The sequence below is a fragment of the Amblyomma americanum genome, chromosome 7 (assembly GCF_052857255.1).
Source record: "Amblyomma americanum isolate KBUSLIRL-KWMA chromosome 7, ASM5285725v1, whole genome shotgun sequence".
Taxonomy (NCBI): domain Eukaryota; kingdom Metazoa; phylum Arthropoda; class Arachnida; order Ixodida; family Ixodidae; genus Amblyomma; species Amblyomma americanum.
In genome coordinates, this window is record NC_135503.1 from 12165095 (window position 1) to 12186342 (window position 21248).

At 47.7% G+C, this 21248-nt stretch overlaps 1 protein-coding gene across 1 annotated transcript in view; it reads left to right on the forward strand.

Annotated features, from left to right (window-relative positions):
• The window catches only part of LOC144098490 (suppressor of lurcher protein 1-like), a 299737-nt gene extending 281697 nt beyond the window's left edge, over nucleotides 1-18040 (forward strand). Inside the window, exons 12-15 of the mRNA XM_077631178.1 lie at nucleotides 8818-8986; nucleotides 13183-13382; nucleotides 14609-14656; nucleotides 15667-18040. Coding sequence (XP_077487304.1) covers nucleotides 8818-8986; nucleotides 13183-13382; nucleotides 14609-14656; nucleotides 15667-15737 — 488 coding nt within the window. The 3' untranslated portion in view covers nucleotides 15738-18040. The remainder of the gene's footprint in view (nucleotides 1-8817; nucleotides 8987-13182; nucleotides 13383-14608; nucleotides 14657-15666) is intronic.
• Nucleotides 18041-21248: the final 3208 nt, after the last annotated feature.

Below are 21248 nucleotides of genomic sequence, written 5' to 3' on the forward strand. Positions count from 1 at the left end.
AAAGCATCGGTGTCCTGGCTCTCCCCTTTCCACTGGGATCGCTCTTAAAGGACCCTTGACGCATTCGTGACAGACCGGTTTCTGCTCGCAGCCTTCTTCCCTCTTTCTCCGTGTCCTTCGCTCTGTGCTACCCGCTAGTTGGCGCAAAAAGCTGGAGGCGCCGGTTTTGGAGCCTAGCAGGCCTACTTCAGAGCGAACGCCTCTTCACTCCTCCTTTGGCGCGCAATCCTCGAGAGGCCAAAGATTTAGCGCCGCCGGTTTGGCACCAGCCGCGTCCAAGCAAGCGAGCGAACGCGTGCTTGCGCACAAAGTTTGTGCCTCGCCCGGAAAGCTTCAGTCAGGGGGAAAGAAACTCCCTACGGCACGCCGCACCCACCCCCCCTCCCGCCTCCTTGCTGTGGACCCGCCCAAGAAAGAAGCCGAGAAAAGACGCACTCTTTCCCCTGCTTCCCCTTTCCCCTCTATTTCCCTACACTTCCCTAGCGCCTCCTCAAGAGGCGTGTGACTCCTCCTAGCTCCCATGCTCTTCTGTACCACTGGAAAAAAAAAACTGTGCAGCGTTGCAAGAGCAGAGAGAGCTAGCTCAAGCCTATACCAAGGCCCTCATTTCGCACCGCTTTTCGCACCTAAGATAAGCGAATGCGTGGCTGCCACTTCAGTTGTTTTATTAAATGCGGTGATTGGCCAGTTCGGCCGGCCAGTCACGAAGCGTCCTTGCGCGCGAACAGGCGTTGAGAATTCTGCACCCCTCTTTGTATAATGACGTCGGTTCGTAGGTCCTCCAAAGCTGCTCCGTTTTACAGGAAGCCAGCAGGCGAGGCAAGCAGCTCTCCCATCTGGCCTCGGCCCCAGCTTGGAGTCCCCCCGTGTTTATCCAGTCGACGTTATCTGTGCGCGGGGAAGAAAATAAAAAAATAACGCAGTTGCTACGTAAAAGCACCCCTTGGGAGCTCGCCTCAAGAGGTAGCTGTCGGCTTTTATTCTCTGCTCCGCGCAGTAATGTGTCTTCCATGCACGATGCCGCGCTCTCAGTCATGCCAGAGCCGTGCTTTAGGCTTAAGTACTGCCGCATGGCATTGTTCGTAAATAAGCCCGTTTATTCCGTAAATTGGTGCCGCCTTCCTTCGCCCCAAAGCGCAGGCATACTTTGCATGAGTTACTATCGGCGAGACAGAACATAGAAAAACGGGAATACGCGTCACGATTTCCCTTAGTTACACCTCTTTTTGTGACTGGACTACAGTTTCCTTACGTTTCTTTTTTTTTTATCGCTTGTCTGGAACTTTTTTGTTGTTGTTGTCAGGTTATATATTGTAGTTTCCAACCAAATAATACAGAAATTGCGGTGTGCTCAGGGAGCTTACCACGCCGATGAATCTATCTAGCTGCACTGCCTACTCCTACTCCTTTTTAGCTTTCTAGCCATGAATTTCGTATACACCTGTCTGTCTGCTTCTTCGTCCGTGCATGCATATATATATATATATATATATATATATATATATATATATATATATATATATATATATATATATATATATATATATATATATATATATATATATATATATATATATATATATATATATATATATATAATTTACCTCCGTTCTGCGTGTCTGTTTGTCCTATAGACCTGTCTAGCTAGCTGGCTACCTGTCTCTCTCCCCATTTCTCTCGAGTGAATCATTAATTTCTCCAAGCAGCGCTTCCACTTACGTAAGTGAAAGCGGCGGAGCAATGCAATGCTGGAGTGTTCGGAATTGGAGCGATGCAAATCGGATATCCCCATTGCATTCGCGAGGGAGCGTACCTGCTTCGCCTGCAGTGTCGTAAACAACCGAACCCGACCAGCAGCAGCAGCAGCAATACGGCGGGGGGAAAGCGGATAGGCGCAGCGTTGCCACTGAATGCGTGCGCATGAAAATCCGCGTCGCTGGACCCACACGGGCCGACGAGACACGGGGCGCACGCAGCCCACAGCCGCGTTGAAGGAGCGCGCAGTGTGGAGCGAGTCTCGCCGCCCTATTGCTACGCTTTTTCGTTCGAAATAGTACGCAGGTTCGCGAGGAGCGATGCGAAAGAAAGAAGAAAGAACAAAAGAGAAACGCGAATATTGATCAAGCGCCGGAGTAGTCTATTGTGATCGCCGAGTTGGAGAAGAGTCCCAGCCTTTTGTTCCTAGCAAAACGGAAACTCTCTCTCTCGCTCTCTCCTTCTTCCCACTGCCGTGCGTGTTGGTGGCAGCGGTGTACGCTTTTAACTTTTTCTTTTTGTTCAGCACGCGCGCATGCGTGCAGACTGAGAACATAAAAGCGACGAGAGCGAACCAGTGTGCTGCGGCGATCTGAGATTTCGTTGTTGATCATTTTGCCCGATTTTCATCCTTGTTTCTTTCTCGAAGGGATTCCTGTGCGAGACTGGATTGGGCTCCACAAATACAAATGAACAATGGAATAGCGTAGGCGAGAATATTATACAGTGCCGGGAAGAAAGATCTGAGAGGCTCCTTTCTCCAGGAGCCACATTTCGGCCAGATTCCATCGTCCTTTTATTTTCTCACGCGAGCCACCCACTTTAACATCTTGCGCGTCAAACCGACCGTGCGGACGACGCATTGAAGAGCCGGAGCGAAACATGAGTGAAAAAAAAAATAATAACACGCGCCTACAGCAAGAGCCCCAGCAACAGCAGCAGCAGCAGCGCGAAGGCAACGCGTGCGCCAATCTTCGTGAAGTGTTCGCTTTCTCATAGAGGGCGCCGGCATGCAGGCCGCGCAGATCATCCGGGTTTTCTTGCATCTAAAGAACAGCGACACCGAGCGGCAGCGTCGCGCGCCATAGAGAGATGGGCGGAGCAAGAAACAAAACTTCAGTGTTCGAGGAATGAAAGGGGTTGGGGAGGGGGGGTGACGTTGCGCACTGGTCGTGGTTCGCGAACGAAGTTTCTGAAGCTCGACGACTGTCTATAGCGGAGTACGCCTCCTCAGAGCATCGTTTTACCCATGTTAATTTTACATTTATTTTTCTCTGCGCACGCGCCACCATAGCGGCAGTATGTGTTTGGGTGACGCGTGCTAGGAACTGAGCGCTTCTTTAGTGGACGGTCAAGCAGAAGAACGAAGGCCCTTTGATGTGAGTGTGTATGTGTGCATGCGAGTCGGCGACGCAGTTGAATCTGAGAGGCACTCCTTTAACTCACTGCTGCTGGGTCGGACATATTCAAAGAGGATGCCGGTCCACTTGGGAGTGTTTACGCCTGGGAGCGAGAAACGTTTATCGCGTGGTGTTGTGTCCGTCATTGAAGTCTCTTCTCTCTCCCGAGCGCGCTTTTTTTATACTTATGTTTTCTTCTTTGCTGAGAGCTGGGTGGCATCAAAGGAATTTGTGCTCGGCACTGAAAGAAAGGGAAGGGGTATTTTGGAGTTTACTGCCTAACGCCAAACTGCAGCGCTTTTTCGAGCGTCTTCGGGTGCTTGATTTTCTTCTGTTTCTGCTTCTTCTTTCAACTGCGACATGCCCAAGTTTTCGATCATATACATATAGAGGTACCTTGCAGCAAAGTTTGACAGGAAATAATTGCAAAACACATCGATACTATATTACGGAAAAATAAAAATGACGTGTTACAATCACGTAGCAATGAGATTCGTTTGAATAAATTGCTATATTTTTTTTATTTTCATTGTCCGTGATAGCCATGACGTACCCCTTCACCAAAAGTAGCCGAGCAACAGGTTTTTTTTTTACCCTAAAGCGCAGCCTTCACAGCGCCCCTAATGACTGACAGGCCTCAGAACATGAGGACAAGGGTTCAGCTTACTTTACACACATTCAGTATTAAAGGGCTGTCATAAGTGCTTCGCTACGCAGCTAAGAAACAAACCACCATTTCTCGGTTACTTTCAGCAAACACGGTGCATCAGGCGTAGTCCCGGGACGGTATACGGGCTCTGCCCTGGCTACAGACGGGCAGGTCGTCAACCAAACACTATTAACTAGGGCCCCATAACCATCCACTACACCTCTTATTTGATAAGGTGTGAAAGTCAGCCGCACTCCGCCTATTAACGGCAGTGGTTACAGCCAGCGACTATGCTAATCGTAAAAATATGCTGGCCTATTGACGCTAGGACTCTATGATTGCTCACACATCACATATCTGACCCTTACAAAGGTTCATAAAAGTCCGCGAAAACAGCCCACATAAAAGTAAAAAAAGAAGACCCAATGAAATTACTCTTGTGTTACTTTTCCGTTTTCTTGACGCCACTGTATTGGCAAGTGCGGCTAGATTAGCGTGTCATTTACACCAGTCATAGTTTACATAAAAAAATAATCGCAGAAGTTGTGAGCAGTTTTCTCAAGACATCAGTGCATCTATGTTCCTCGTTCCTTACAATTTTATGCGTTACTCGCTACTAATAAAAAAAGTGGCTTAATTGTCTTCGTTCCGCACAACTGACACCGTTACCGTCATCACTGAAATAAGTTTGGGACACAGACCCGAAAGGCCATCATGCACCATGTTACAAGATTTATCATGAAAGTCAAGGCTATGTCTTTATGTTCTAACTTGTCTTGCGCCTTTTCGTAACGCAAGTTACTGTGGCTAACAGTTATTAATATTAACTTGGTGAAATTAAGCGCCGAAGAGGCTGCAGTGGCTCGTCGGACCAAGGCCAGTTGAATATGCAGGGCACTTCCCACCTTGCCCGAGCTTAACCGAGTTCCTACCAGAGTTGCCCGATCTTCTTCCCATATGCTGCAGCTTGCCCAACACACGTCCGAACTTGCCCGAGCTTAACCGAGTTCCTACCAGAGCTGCCCGATCTTCCTCCCATTGGCTGCAGCTTGCCCAACGCACGTCCGAACTTGCCCGAGCTTAACCTAGTTTCTACCAGAGCTGCCTGATCTTCTCTCCCATTGGCTGCAGCTTGCCCAACGCACGTCCGAACTTGCCCGAGCTTAACAGAGTTCCTACCAGAGCTGCCCGATCTTCCTCCCATAGGCTGCAGCTTGCCCAACGAACGTCCGAACTTGCCCGAACTTAACCAAGTTCCTACCAGAGCTGCCCGAGCTTAACCGAGTTCCTACCAGAGCTGCCCGAGCTTAACCGAGTTCCTAATAGAGCTGCCCTATCTTCCTCTCATTGGCTGCAGCTTGCCCAACGCACGTCCGAACTTGCCCGAGCTTAACCGAGTTCCTACCAGAGCTGCCCGATCTTCCTCCCATTGGCTGCAGCTTGCCCAACGCACGTCCGAACATGGCCGAGCTTACCCTATTTACGTTTTGGATAGAAAGTGTGCACACTTTCTGTCCACGCCACGCACGAGGCAAGTAATGCTGACGCATTAAAATTAGCCCCCGTTATCTACCAGCCGATTGCGAGCACACTTATTAGAGCGCTCTAGAGAGCTCCAAAGCGACCAGTCGAAGACGGCGTAACTTGCCTGTGAGTTACTCAGGCGACGCCAGCAGAGTCTCTCTCTCTCTATCTATCTATCTCTCTCAAACACACACACACACACGCACACACATCGCACCGTTGGCTTCACTCGGCGTGAAATAGGCCTAACCCCTCATCGTAACGGCGCTTTTTGTGAAGAAGTGCGCGCCGAAATTTCCAAACAGCTGTCCCCTAAGTATGCATTGGACACCCATTCGTCGATGACAACGAGCACAGCTTTGGCGGACAGCCTTTTCCGTCATAAAACGCACTGAATAAGAGAGTATATGTTCACGATACGATACAGCCAACAGCAAACTAATAAGGGCAAGCTGCATCGTTCCCTGGGTGCGGATCAATTTTCCCCGACCAGTCTCCTTTCTTTACCGGAGCACTGTCCAGGGCATGTCCACCTAGGAACCGTTGACCAGGCGCGCCAACAGACAGCGAAATGTAAATTTTGGTTGTGATTCTGTTTTAGAGGCTCTTATGTCCCAAAGCAACTCAGGCTATGGGACGCCGTAGTGGAAGATTCTGGATAATTTCCACCGCCTGGGCTTCTTTAACGTGCACTAACATCGTACAGTACACGGGCTCCTAACATTTCGCCTCTATCGAAATGCAACCATCGCGGCCGGGATCGAACCCGCGTCTTTCGGGCCAGCAACAGAGCGCCATAACCATTGAGCCACCGCAGTGGCTTAAGCAAGTTGGGTTTTCTCTTTCGTTGTTAAAGCAAGATAAGCTGCCAAACCCTTCTCATGTCTACTTGTTTTAATGAGGCACTGAAGACTAATTTAAGTAAGCCGTAAATATTTAAATTAAACAAATTAAATAAACAAAAGTATCGGCGCTACAAGTTGTTTTCACAAATGAACCGTGTGGAGGCAATATTTCCTTAATGATCCGTGAGGCTAGAGCATAAAACAATTCACTTCCAGCTACCGATCACGGAGTCCATAATTTTCTCGACGTCATCATCAACGTCAAGAGCTGGAATCGAGTGGCGGGAATGAATATTTCATTCGTAACTCCAAATTTATCGGCGAAAAACACGTACTCTGCTTTCAAACGAACCTAAATAAAGCCAGAAAAATGCGGGGAACAATTTTTCGCTAAGAATCGAAATTTGATGTAGCAGTCATCAGCTTCCTTTTAATCTGGAGGCAAGCTAGGCGGCTCGATTCTCTCGACCGTGCGTGATCTGAGAGAACGGGCAATCCCCGAAAGTGGGCTTTTGTTTCCGCCTCCACCCCTCGCACGGCCGCATTATGGGTGTGCATTTTTTATGGCGACAAGTGCTTCCGGGGTGTAGGCGCGAGGCACGTGTCATTTTTCTCCTCGTCCGACAGGTTTCCACGCCCGGGGGAAAGAGACGCTGACGGCCATAAAGGGGACGCGGCTCTCGCTCAGAGCATGCCCGAGCTGCGTTTCCTATTCTTTCATGCCTTCCGACTAGATTTAATAACTGCGACGGATTTGTGACAGCAGTGAGTGCTTGGGTTATGCGGGGAGTTCGGTTGTGAACGCAGCCCGCATTGTGACGCTCTTGATATCGCGTTTCGTGAATTTTGTACTCGTATTGGGATCCGACCAAGGGGCTCCGTGGCGTAAATGTAACTTGCAGCTCAATTATCCCCTGCGGAGTCCCACGGATGCAGAATGCATTTCATTTGGGCAAAGTCACAGACAAACTAATGTACAAGACATTGAGAGGAGGATAAGGAAAGAAGTAGCGGGTTAAGGCAAGCGCGCTTCAGTTCACGTTAGGCACAGCTGAAAGCAGTGGACCCGGTGCATGCCCGGGACGCCTTATCTGACTAATAGCGAATAAAGGATTTAGTAATGTTCTTAGCACCACTGGCGATCCGCCAGCAGTGATGATGGATGATATGGTAACGACTGATTAGCCATCGTCTGAAAGGGTTGGGAACACTATTTTTCTCTGTTGCCACGTAGCCGTAATTTGTTCTTTCAAAGTCAGTAATCCAAGTGCAAATACCGAATTATAAATTAAAGCTCAAGATGGTGACAACAGCTAACTTTCTGAAGATCCCAGCTGCAGTTCTCTAGGTCTATTTCTTTTACTTCTTTTGAAAGCTGAATTTAGAAGCGGATACTTTTTCGGTTGCTAATATTTTCCTCGAAACTTGCTGAGAAGAAACGAGCGGAAGGAAGGGGAGTCAGCTCATAAATAAGTTCCGCATTAAAATTAGCTCAGTTGGCGCGTCAAGGTGGTTTTGTAGAGGGAAGCGTATTCGTTACAATGGGGTCATATGTTAGCGCAGAGTAAGGGGTGTAGTTCATGTAGGCAGCTCATATGATTTTATGAACTGGTTTGTAGCTACCCCCAGACTACGTCCTCGTCTCGCGTAAGTCGTTTCTGGGGTGGTGGATATATGTGCCTGCGCAGGCGTTGATGCAGGAGCAGTCTTGCATACTGGCTCGGTACTGTCTACAGTGAGAGACTGCGGTCGATCCTTGCTTTAAATGCCCACAGTAACATTGCAGTGACGTTGAGAACGTGGTAAATTTTGCAACCGTGTGAGTGCAATACCGTGGACAGCTTACTCCAGCTGTAAATCTCGAAAGTCTCCAGAGATGTGGTAATTTTTTTTTAATTCCACTTCTTAATTTCAGTTTTTCGACTAATATAGAAAATTGAGGACGGCAAGAAAAAGCAATGTTGCACCACTGATTGACGGGTCTCTCCGCCCCTAAGTATTTACAGCAAGCTATAAGACACACAAAACAATTTCAACATTGCGTCATGTAACACAATCAGGAGTAAGAATTAGAACAAAACTCAGTAGATACTCGGCTTGACGGACTGTGCAGACAATGGCACATATACTGTTTATGCCTGTCATTACAAAGATAATACGACCCTTCTAATTAAAAGTAGCTCTATAAAACATGGCCGGGAAAGAGGAACGCACAAACACGGTGGTGAAGTGACAGCTGAACTTCACCGTTTTTTTTTTCAATGTGTTGTGCTGTCTTTTATGCGCTCTTTTGATGTGTGCTTTTCTTTTGTGTCCCCGTCACGCCTTGTTGCCACCGCTCACTGTTTTTCAATGTTCCTTCTAGTGAAGCGAAACCAACTCGCCAAGCAAGCTTCTTTGTATAACCTTTCTGTTCAGATACCAACCACATTTATTCTTCTTTACCCTTCATTATATCACGCAGTGCCAAGCGAATGCTTCCTCAAACAGTAATGTTCTCCATAGAAAGAGGATATTCCACGCTTCCGTTTGAATACAACGTCTTTCAATTCCATGACTCCAAGTTGAATGTCAGCGATTCTCTGTGGCGGCTTTCAATGAGCACTTTAACCCCCTTCCGCGTGCCCCTCCCTCTGTCCCGCAGTGTGCACGTTCATCTACAACAGCTCGGAGGTGTCCAACGGCACATTCTCGACGCCCAACTACCCGGGCGTGTATCCGCGGGACACCGAGTGCCACTACCTCTTCTACGGCAAGAGCAACGAAAAGATCTACATCGAGTTCGCCTACTTCGACGTCGAAGGCGTGCCTCCGTACGTACATTCCTCCGTACGGAGTGTTCGTACGTGCAATGTGCGTACACTCCGAACGTACATTGCCTCCGTACGTACATTCTCTCTCTCTCTTCTCATAATGTACAAGTGCATTCCGCAAGGGCTTGAGAGACATAGGTGTTTTCGTAGACTTACTGTTGCCTCCGGGTCCGAGGTTACCAGGATAGCAGTGAGCGCCACCCGTCTCTCTGCAGGCGTATATGCCGCATTCATGACCATATAACGAGGAAGGGGAGGTTATCCGTGTTATACAAGTGAGCTTGGAAGAATACTGAATGGAATGCTTTACCTTTAACAGCACTACGTGACATAGAATCGATTGAAGAAATAGAAGATTGACGCCATCAAACTTATTTGGCTTTGTGCTTCGAAGAGTTTTTGTATATATTCATGTTGCATTGTATTGCCCCTCCTGCTAGGGCCCAGAAGGGCCTGCAGTAATCTGTAAATAAAGTAAATAAATAAAATAAATAAAAAAGAGGCGTAGAAGACAAATAAGAAGATAGCCTCGAGAGTATAACGCAGTTTTTTTATGGATTATCGATGAGAATCAATTTGTTTATTCTCATGCATACATAAGTGTTCAAATTGGGCTTTATTCTGATGCATACGTACTTACATGTTCTGCAGGTGTCGCATCTATCGTTTTGCATGTTACCGACATTAGTCTTTTTTCTTCACATTCTTGGTCTAGCAGAGACGCTTCCCGCCTCAGGCATGGTAACCGCGCTGCGCTACAAATCAGCAAGCCTTTCGCACGCTGAAATATAAGGTCGTTTATGAAGAGATAATCTGTATACTGGCAAATGCGCAACCTCTTCTCGACACGATAGGTATTATTTTACGGCGAAAGCCGTTTATAAGCCACCCGCCGCCCTTCCCGTATGACTGGCCGTGTGACTGAAGCCCGTTGTATGTATCTATTGTATAAATCCGAAATACAAGCCATACCAAAAGTCAAGCCACAAAAAGAAATAGGTTTGGTTTTACGGGGATTTAACATCCCAAAGCGAGTCAGGCTATGAGGGAAGCCGTAGTGAAGGACTCAGAAAATTTAGACCACCTGTTGTTCTTTAACGTGCACTGATATTGCACAGCACACGGGCCTCTAGAATTTTGGCTCCATCGAAATTCGACCGCCGCGGCCGGTATCGATCCCGCGTCTTTCGGGTCAGCAGTCGAGTGCCATAACCACTGAGCCACCACGGCGGCTAGAAAAGGAAATACCTAATACAGAAGACTTGGCTTGGTTTTGTAAGGCTGGGCTGGACTTGGTTTCATTTGACTTCGCGTTCAAGTGGCCTGATGGCAAGCCAAGGGAAGCTGAACCAAAAGCCATGCCAAGAGAGAGAAGAAAAAAGAAGGAAAGAAATGAAAAAAGAGAAAGGAAGGAGAAGTGACTATAAAATGAGCCAGAAAGAAAAACAATACAAAAAGTCAAGCTGATAGAAAAAAAAAGACAGAAATTAAAGGGGCTGTGAAGGGTGCTCTAATAAAGTTGCGGCATGCCTGGGATATTGAAGCACGCCGCTTCACGAATAGTGTCCAGCAAGGATTTCTTTTAAATGCGCTTTCTAGAAGCTGAGTTATCTGTAGTTAAAATTTGAATTTCAGCGTCTTCGCGCCTTTCCCTCTCCTCTCGTCACTTTTTGCACGCTGGAAGGTAGGCGCTCCTTCGCCGACCCCCCTCTGGGAGCGGAGCTTCCCGACGCGCCGGAGCTAAGCGGCTTATTGGCCGTGGCCACGGTAGCTACCTGACGTCTGAAAGAATCTAACCAATGGCCACCTCTCACCTTGTCTACGCAGATGCGGGGGACGGAGGAGGGTGCGAGCATGAAAAAGTCGCCGGGAAGGGCTCGCCAACTTTGAAGCGTGATTGTGGGTCGTCTGCTGCGTGTAGAAGAGTATTATTTGGCTCTGGTTTTCGTGGCAAGACAGTGCAGTGATTGAGCGAGTTAATGTGTTCTCCTCGGAAGGCGTTTCAGAGCCCCTTTAAGCAAAACACAGAGGAGAAGATAAGAGGGGGAGAAGGAAAAAAGATGAAGAGAATAAAGAGCAGAAAATGGAAGTGCACATGGCTCTCGCCAAACGTTTTTTTCTGAGCCGTAGTCAAGTTAACCAGACATTTTTTTTAATCACTGCATACATATATAATCTGGCTGCAGCTGTTATGTGCTACAATCTGTTTCATATTTACCGAATACCTAACCGACGCTGTAAATTAAAATACAACCATACAACTTTTCTTACATGTTCGAGCCGTCGCGGTGGCTCAGGGGTTATGGTGCTCGGTTCCTGACCCGAAATACGCGGGTATGATCCCGGCCGCGGCGGTCGACTTTCGATGGAGGCTAAATTTTAGAGGCCCGTGCACTGTGCGATGTCAGTGCACGTTAAAGAACCCCAGGTGGTCGAAATTTCCGGAGCCCTTCACTACGGCGTCCCTTTTAGCCTGAGTCGCTTTGGGACGTTAAACCCCCTTAACCCAAACGCTAAAATGTATTCACGGCGCTGTGTGCTTGCGGATATCAGTGTCTCGTTTGTGGGGGAGACAGGAGCAAGACAAGCTGCTCTTCCAGATCTCGCTCCCCCATCGCATTTGATCGCAATTAGATTGATGAGAAATATGGGCGTTATTATGATCTTTATCGCACCCTTCTCGCATCCTTGATGGATCTTCTAAAGCTACTTGTGTTCCCTCCTTGCCCTGATAACCGAATGCAAAGTAGGACATTAGCAGCAAAAGTATTTCAGCATTCACATGAGTGAGGCCCTTCAGCGCCACAAAACTTCCCTTCCTGTGAATTCAAGTTCCATAAATCATGGCGCCAATAAACCAACATCTCACTAAAAATAGCTGTTGTATTTATTTATTTTAATTATTTTACTTTTTTTAAAATATACTGCAGTCATCGAAGACCAAGCAGGGAGAGCAATACAGGCCACAAGAAAATGCATATCAGCGCCACCATTGGCAAGCAGTCACAAAATATAAAACAAACAGGGTACAGTGCAAACACATGATATACAGAAGAAAAAAAAGGAAAAAAAAGTGAATCGGCAAACAGTGAAGCAAGAAATCAACCCAGGGCTTTTTGTACACCTTCTTCAAAAACTTTCACATTATCAGGGAAAAAATTATTGCTTAACGAGATAAAGAAATCTGAGTTTCTAATAAGCATTAAAATATACGGTGTCCGCCCTTTTCGTGCAATGGCCCTAAACGTGAGGCTAGCAGTACGTTCAAATTTCCTGCGAGGGACTTCGCAGCCGCCGGCGTGGTTTTTGCCTGACGGGCGCCTCGAAAGATATCATCCCGTACCCTGTTTCTCTCTACTTCACGACCAGTCGGTGTGATCTGCGTCAGCCTATATTAGCCGAAATAACCTTAGCACAAAAGTTCAGTTAGGCGTAAGCCCCACGCAAAGACGAAGAAGTCAAGATTGCTGGCAACAGATTATTTCTTTACGCTCAATCTGACAGTTTAGGTGTCCAGGCTAATAAACAACACAAGCAACTCCAATATAATATCATACCGGACAAGACCGCCGTGGGTAGCGTTCGGTAATGCGTGCTGCGACACTCGACGCACGACAGGAACCTTGTGCACAAGAAAATAGCAAGAACTCGTCAAGTTTTTGACCACAGCAGTCGCCGCGGCCGCTTAGTTGTTATGGTGCTCGCCTGTTGACCCGAAAGACGCGGGTTCGATCCCAGCTGCGGCGGTCGCATTTCAATGGCGGCGAAATGCTACAGACCAGCGCACTGTGCCATGTCGGTGCACGTTAAAGAGCCCCAGGTTGTCGAAATTACCCGGAACCTTCCACTACCGCGTCCCTCAAACCCCATAAACCAACACCCATAAACTACCTTTGATCATAGCGAATAGGTATATACGATGGTTGTGTTTTGTTTTTGTTTTGTTTCGTAGCAATAGCTACATTATGGTAGCATTTCGAGCCTTCAGCGTGGCGGCGCCGCCACGCTGTCACGTGGTGCTGAGCAGCTGGTTGATCACGTGGTTCGTCACGTGATTGGCCACGTGATCAAGTTTCACTCGGCCAGCTGTAGCTATCGCGTCACTCCAGGTTTAACCAAAGCTAAACCACCACCAGTTCTTTGTTTTGTTTTGTTTTCTTTTCAAGCGCATAGCTTGGTGTGTGCGCGTGACGCAGGTGCCTCTCGGACACGGCCAGCGACTACGTGGAGTTCTCCAACTTCCGCACGGTGGACCGCAAGATCCCGCGCCACTGCGGCAACCTGCGACCGACAAAGATCGAGTCCGACGCCGACTTCTTCCGCGTCTCCTTCAAGTCCAACGACAAGTTCGACGGCACCGGCTTCGAGGCCTTCTACCAGTTCAGAAACAACCCCGGTACGCGCATGCGCAACTCCGACTGCGCTTGGCGTGCACTCAGCTTGGCTAAAGTTGGCAGGTCATACTGCTAAAATACTAGCAAGAGAGCACACAAATACAAGGCGGTGTCTGTGTGCTGTGTTTGCGTATCGTGAAAGAAAACAACAGTGTAGGTAGGAAAAACTTTATTGAAAATGCCGGCAAGCGACGGTTTGACGCGTCGTGACGGAAAACAACAGTGTGTCGCCAACAAAATAACTGCACGGCATTGTGAACAAAACTTCACTGTAATAATCCTCCCTTGAGAATGTATATCAGATTTACGGGGTACATCAAAGCTAATATATAAAACCAAAATGACATCAAAACAGTACTCAATCACAACGCCATTGTTGCGTATTTTCGCTGCTGAAATAACTGCCCTTGTACCCTGGTAATTACAGCAGAGAACTTCAGTTCCAACTGCTATTGTGTACCACCTGCATATAGTCCGGTACAACTCGGGAACAAAGCGTCAAATGCCTCTCAATGGAGGCCATGCAGTCAGTTGTGTTGACCGAATTCCATAACGTCGCAGTTAATCCGTGGTTAATTCCTTGTCACATTAGCGTTACAGGTCATTAATCACAAACTAACCGCGACAGCAGGATAACCGGCCCCCGCCATTGTCTGGAGGAGACATTTGAGGGGCATTTGGAGCTTCTTTCTTGAGTTTTATTCGAAGATATATAGTTATAATGCTGCTTGGCACTCGACACACGGCCGCCTCTTCTTTCGTTACGCAAGTTCTCCGGATGAGCATGATTAGAATTACATTTAAGCTTCCATAAGTGCAGCGCATTTGACGGAACAGCACACAGCAGAGTGCTGCTTTTTTTTAGCGCTACCTCCTATAAACGATCAAAAACACAGCGCAGCGATCTGGTGTTATGTCTTCTTTGTTCCGTCAAATGCGCTATACTTACGGAAAGTGAAAACCAACTCGGCCAACATAATGTATATTAACGCCGGAGTAACAAGCACAAGCTGGCAGTTGTTAGAGGTGCTCGTGTTAAGAGCATGCAGTACTATGACGTGAACTGCGTGCCGAATATTCTCAAGTTCCGTTCGTATACGTAACTGCGCTCGTTTCACCGCAATTCGCATAATCTGTCGAGAACCTCAAAGCCGTAACAGATACGCGTCCTCTTCTCATGGTTCAGGAAAAAAGGACCTCAGTTGAGTTTTGCTTCTTGATATTGCAGATCCATTCACAGTTCGGCAAGTCTCCGCTGTGCAGAACAAGCAGAATGGTGAGTGGCAGAGAAGCCTGCTAAACTTTGCAGCCATAGTTCGTTCATGGTTTCAAGGGTCAGTCAGTGTATTTAATAAAGTGACTGGAAATTTTAATGTCATGTGATAACTGAACCTAGCGCAGAAAAACAATTCATCAAAAAAAATAATGTTACGTAGGTAGTCACAGTTGTGTCGCAGAGAGGTTTTTTTTCTTTGCTGTTTTTAACGTTGAAGAAAAGCTATTACATTAGTTATTGTGTAGTAAAACAGTGCAGATATATATACTCAGAAAACTTTTCAGTGATACAGGTGATAAAATAAAAGGATAAATCAAACATAGTGGCTTGATTTACTCACTTTTCTGTGTGCAACACTTGCTTACAGGCATGCACAGGCAGAAGCCAGCGGAGACCGTTTCGTTAGTGGATATTATCAAGTTTTAGAGCAGTAATTTCTTTGTGAGATCGAGTTTGTACATCAGTGTTGGTCGCATCACTTCAGATAAGTTTTAAGAGCATTTAGATTAAGACCGTGGGTTTTGCAGAGATTTTAAGCACCATAAACATGAAAAGTTCTGACTAGAGAAGGTTATGGGTTCGCGAATATTTCATATTTAGGTTAGGTGATGCAATGCTATGTTAGATTAGGCTTGTACAGGTTAGACGTAAGAAAGCATTCCCTTTCGTAATTTATGTCCCTACACCAGTCATGTAGACCCCACAGTTTTCATTCATCTAAAAAGGAGGCCTCTTTGATCAAACCTGATGCTAAAATCTGATTGGTGCGAAACTTTATCGCGCCAGCTTTGGTGTTTAGATCGCAATCATCAGCACTGCACAAAATACAGCGACCATGCGTGAAGAACTTTGCACGTCACTGCTACTGGCTGGCTTCCCAATAGACTGTGCCAACAGCTAACCACGAAATATTGGCCGCAGATTGTGCCCAAATTTCGCTTTGAAGTTTCCTAATACGTCACATTAAGAAACTTTATCTAACAAACCCCGCGTGTTTCCTCTCACTCCAGCGCACAGGTCTTCGCCTGTTGCCGCCATGCTGTCTCTCGTCCTGCTGTGGTTTCTGGTTGCCGACCACTGAGGGGACAGCTGTGTCCTTCCACCTCACACCCGCGGCCACCCGTTGACTTGGAAGTAAACCCTGCATCATCTGTCTGTCTCTGTCGATGTCTCGTTGTCACTGCGAAAGCGAGAAACAACTGCAAAAAAAAAAGTGAAAAGCACAAAGACGTCGTCAGCACTGTATCCCAGCCCCCAGGAGCAGGGCCGCCGTGTCCCTCGCAGCTGCTCGACCGCGTCTTCTTCAGACCTTCACGGAGCTCGTGTTCCCGACACCAACCGCAGAGCTGCTGTCTGCATGGCCCCGCACAGGGAAGACGAGAGAAGAAAAAAAGAAAGATTATATACACATGATATCTAACGCACAGACTGTTGTTAAATCTTCTTCACGCCGTCTCCATTGAATCCCAACCGCGAACAGCAACAACAACAACCACCCCGATCCACGTCGCTGTGACTTCACTCTTTTCAGTCTTCTTCGCCGCCTAACCTGATCGCGTGTGGCAACACGTGCGCAGGTTGCTCCGAATCGGGACTGCAGTATGTGTGTGTGTGTGTGCGTGTCTTGTGTGCGCGTGGGTCTAAGTGCGCAACACTGTCAGCCGCCCCAGCGAAGGACACAGCGATGGCCCATCCAGGAATCTCGAAGACGTGTGTCACGCTTCTACGCGTGTTGGCTTCGGAGGACGATTAAGGAGACGAGAAAATATATACATACATTACAAAGACACTTGTGATGACAGCGACGGATCATCCAGTGCTCTCTCTCTCTCTATCTCTCATTCACTCTACTGATGACGACGGCGAAAGAGTATATTTACGGCGCTGCCACCTCTCGGACTCGGAACTCTGCCTGCAATCGTCGCCCATCTCACACTCGCGCTGTCTGTCGTGAGAGTGCCCTTCCCTGCCTTTCTTTTTTTTCTAATCCTGACATTAATCGCGTAATGCAAACGCGCGAGCGTTGTCACGCCGTTCGTGAAAATGAGAAACAAAACCACATCTTTAATATGGTTGGCCTCTCAAACCGTTGCCGTTATTTGTCTTTGTTGAGTCTACATAAAGAGGCGATCGGAAGAGAAGGCGCGCGAGTGTTTTGGGTAAAGTAGCTACGGTGAGGGGTTAAATCGGCTGTCCACATTCCGGCAGTGTTCCGAAGGTATACTGCCCACTTCGTCGGCACATGCAGCCTTCGTCAAAAGTTTAGCGCCCAGGGGGCTTGCTTCCAAGCCGCGAAGTGAGGCTCGTTTTAATGCGAAAGCTTTATAGGACTCAGGAGAAGCTAAACCTGTCACCGGAAGTTGTCGGCAAATCGTGTCACTGGAAGTTGTCCGCAGAATGTGTCCACTGAAGTGGTACCATGCCACGTGACCTCATAATCAGAGTTTTTGTCAATGAGGTACAAGTTAATGACAGTGCGGTATGTAGTAACGAGAATAAAAAATTGGTCCGGGTGGCCCCCGAAATTTGACCTTGGAAGATTTGGGCCAAAATCAATTTTCAACCATAACTGAGCGTGCCCAGTACGATGGCGACCTTCAAATTTGGCCCGGATCATTTTCATCCGCAGCGTTACAAGTCTGTGGAACGTGTCAAGAATGTTTGTTCTCACACCTTCAAAGGTTTTAACTTCCACGAATGCCACAAACGCCCTACTACACGGCTCTGATGCAAACCCCCTGGGCTCTAAACTTTTGACAAAGGCTATACATCTTCGTTTTTTGCAAACAGTACAACTAACTCCTTGTTTTGAAGTTCGAGCTCAAATTGTGCCCCTGCTTAAAAAGTTTTGCTGCAGAAGTGGGTACTTGTTTTCTGTCGTCCAGCATCCGGAACGAGACGACTTTAGACTGTGGCTAAACTCATCCGTCGCTTCGACCGCCGGAATATAATGCCTAAATCCTTAGAACTCTTGATTCCTTCTAGACCCTTTAAGAAGTAAAACAGTTATGGAAGAAAGCAATGCGTTTTCAGGTTTCTTCTTTTCGATTTCGATTCGCACTGAGAAAGAGCACTGCATATTCTTCCGCTAATCAAGTTCAGTATGTCAAACTAAGTCGGTATTTTTTTTATTTAGTGCATGTATTCTCGTTTTATCTAGTCTTGGTACATGTATCAAGCTCCTGCCCTGTTAAGGTGACTATTGTGCTCCAGTTTCTTAAACGTAATGCGTGTTATCCTTGTTGTTTTCAAATCCTGTTGAAGTTGGGGTGCACGGCCAAGAACAAAAACAAGACAATGTATAAGCACAGGAAGTTGTTAACATTGCGAAGTTATTTTTGTTTCATCTAATTTCGTCTACGAACAATAAAAACTAACTACCTTTACACGTTGCGTTCTCTTGTTGCCCATCAACGAGTGTCAACGTGACCAAGGATACATATATACAACGGCGGCTGCACGGGTACCCGCCCTGCAACGATAGCGACAGCCGGCCTCGTAGCGACCTTTGATCTCATGCACGTGTTTAAGCCAACAAGAGGTGTTCGCGTGACAGGATGGACTAGAACATAAAAGGTGAGCTGTTCGCACTTTTCCCTCTTTGCAAAATGTTTCCGTAGAGCCAAACTTTCGCATATTAGTTTGAATTTATATAAGCCATCCGTCGCGCTGTTCATCCACGGCAGAGCCGCAGAAGCAAAGGTCAGCAAATTGTTTATTAGAAATTTTGCGACTTTTTAGCATTGCCGCTGTAAATGAAAGTCATCATCGATCACTTGGCACGCAAAAGGCCATATCGTCATGTGCCTCAGCCCAAAAGGCATTAAAAACACAGATTAAAAGTACGCTCATATCTCGGGACACCGATCTAACGCCGTTCGCGTTGTCTTCTAGCAGAGGCAGGGATGGGCCGCCAAGAGAAAGCGCGCCAACCGTAAATGGCTACGTGATTATGCTTTATGGCCTTGTAGTTCGGATGGTGGTCACAGGGTTGACGGAGGCTTCAAAAACGCTATTCAGTTTCCCGCCGTGAATAAAACGAGCTGGCGGGCGGCACGGGGCTAAGGATGCCTTAGTGTACTGCGAAAGATTGCATTTGCGTCGACACCTAACTTATTCGTCTCATTTTTACAGCAACGGAAATGTATACGCATCTTTCTACGTACATCAGCTACGTGTGTTTGCACTGAACTCAGTTCAAGGCTATATGAACCAGTGATATTCTCGGACCGCTGACCTTATCGGTAAGGTTTGCTGGTCGGTTCATCAGAAAAGCTCAATATTTGAAGATTTGAAAGCGAATCTCTTCTTGCGAATATTAAAGCATCAGCGCTTCCATCGTGTGAGAGTCTGTATCCTCAGCGATCGCGTTCAGACTCGAGAACAGGAAGGAGCTAAGGCTTCTGGTGAAGGACAGGTAGGAAAACGAAAGCGTGTTGACGATGTCTTGGTGGTCGCGGTAGCAGCAGGCTGTAGTGAGGAGGAAACCACTACGATGCCGACAAAGCGGCAACTGTTTCGAGAGGCGCAAAGTGGAGATCAATCCCTCCAGGAAGCTTGCCACTGGCCACCAGTGCAGTCGGCTTGTTTTCTCAACTGAAATGCGCTCGAAGGCGCTGAAAATGGCACACGTTTCATCGTGGGCAGGACACCTCGCCGAACGAAAAACGCTTCAGCGTATAAAAGCTTCATTCTACTGGCCTGAGGTCACACGATACGTGAACGATTACTGACGCTCAGGACACTATTGCTAGGTGGAGTCGCCAGCACGCACGGTAGATCGAGAGCCGACAACGCCGATCGCTGGACTAGAGGCCGCATTCCAAGTGGTCAACATCGGCTGCATAGGGCCGATAGATCGATACTCAGCTCGAGGGCACCGCTACGCGCTTTCAGTAGTGGATCTGTACGAGCGTTGTCCCGCAGGAGTGTGTTTAAAAGCACTGACCGAGAAGGCCACATGCGACTCTGTTTCGCAAATATCTTCGCGCCTGGTAGTGCCAGAAACAGTATGTGCTTAGTCAGGGCACGAATTTCACCACAAAGCTTACGTAAGACATGTCCGCGGTTTTCTACGCCCAGCCATCCACACAGCAATTGAGTGGTTAATTGAGCGCTGGAATGGAACTCAAATCTATGCTCTTCCAGGTTTTTCAGGAGCACGAATGTGACTGGGACAAAATGGTACCATTTTTTTTCTGGGCTCAGATAGAGGTCGCCAATGAGATGACTGAACGATCGCTGTTTGAGCTATAGTTTACGGCTAAAATCCCGCCTGGACCGCTATCCGTTCCGGAAAAAACTTGAGCCGGAGGCTGGACGGTGCCTTTGGCAACGCCGGCGGCGGAGAGGTTACAGATGGGCAGCGGGCGTTCTTGCTTGAAAACGCTGGCTACAGGGAGGAAAACTATTGTCCAAATGGACGGGGCCTGTGACAGTGGTGCGGATGACGCGCCCGTACAGTTACAGGATCAAACGCGACGACGGCGCATGTAACGCTGTTCATGCAAGCTTCCTAAGGGCCTACCACACGTGGCTGAATGCAGTGGAAATGATGCACGGGGGGACGCGGAGTTTGGCGATGTGCCCGCGATTCCCATGCTCTCAGCTCTGGGAGATGCGCTGCGACCGGGTGCTCTCGAACATTTGAACGAAGCTTAGCGCCCGGAGCTGGGGACACTGATTCGGAAGAATTGCCTTATCTTGAGCAATGAGCCCCCAAAACGCCCTCCAGTAGCGCAGAAAATCACACTAAAGGAAGGTGCTGAGCCACGGCAGGTCATGCATAGAGTCTCGATGGCGCATCGCCAGGAGAGGCACGTGGATGAGATCCTGGAGTGGGGACTGTTATATCCCGTTGCTTGCCTAGTGGTTTGCGTTACTAACAAGGAAGAAGGGCTGAGGTGTGATTATCGAAAGCCAAAAGCGATAACAGAGCAGGACGCGCTTCCAGTGGTCCTATACCTTTCGAGCTGCCGTTTCTAGTGGCGAAGGCCGACTACATCGGCCCAATAGACAGGCTTAGACACTGCTCGCGAAAACCTCTGGACAAGGAGGCACAGGCCCTCAAGGCGTTCGTCACGCCACTGGGACAGTACGCAAAGAAAGGCCCTTCGGCCTTCGAAATGACAGTTCAATATTTCAGAGTCATCGACGAGGGATTGGCGCAGCACCCGAATACGCATGCGATTACGTAGGTAACCTACCAATCTATTAAGAAACCTCGGAGGAACATCTGAGTCACGTTGAGGCGGTGCTCGCTTCGATTCCAGCTACCGATACAGTGTCAACTCGGGCACATGCTGCTTCGAAAGACAAAAGTATGAATTCTTTGGGAATGTTGTATGATTAGGGAAGCCCAGCGCTAATTCAGAAAAGTTAGGGGCAATAGGCGAGATACTGAAGAGCTCAGGAGCTTTCTGGGCTTAGCTAACAATTACCGAAAATATGTCCGCAGTCATTACCTTGTGGTGCTGCGATTTACAAACTTTACGTACCGACGGACGTCGCAGCAGCTGACTGATTGATTGATTGATTGATTGATTGATTGATTGATTGATTGATTGATTGATTGATTGATTGATTGATTGAT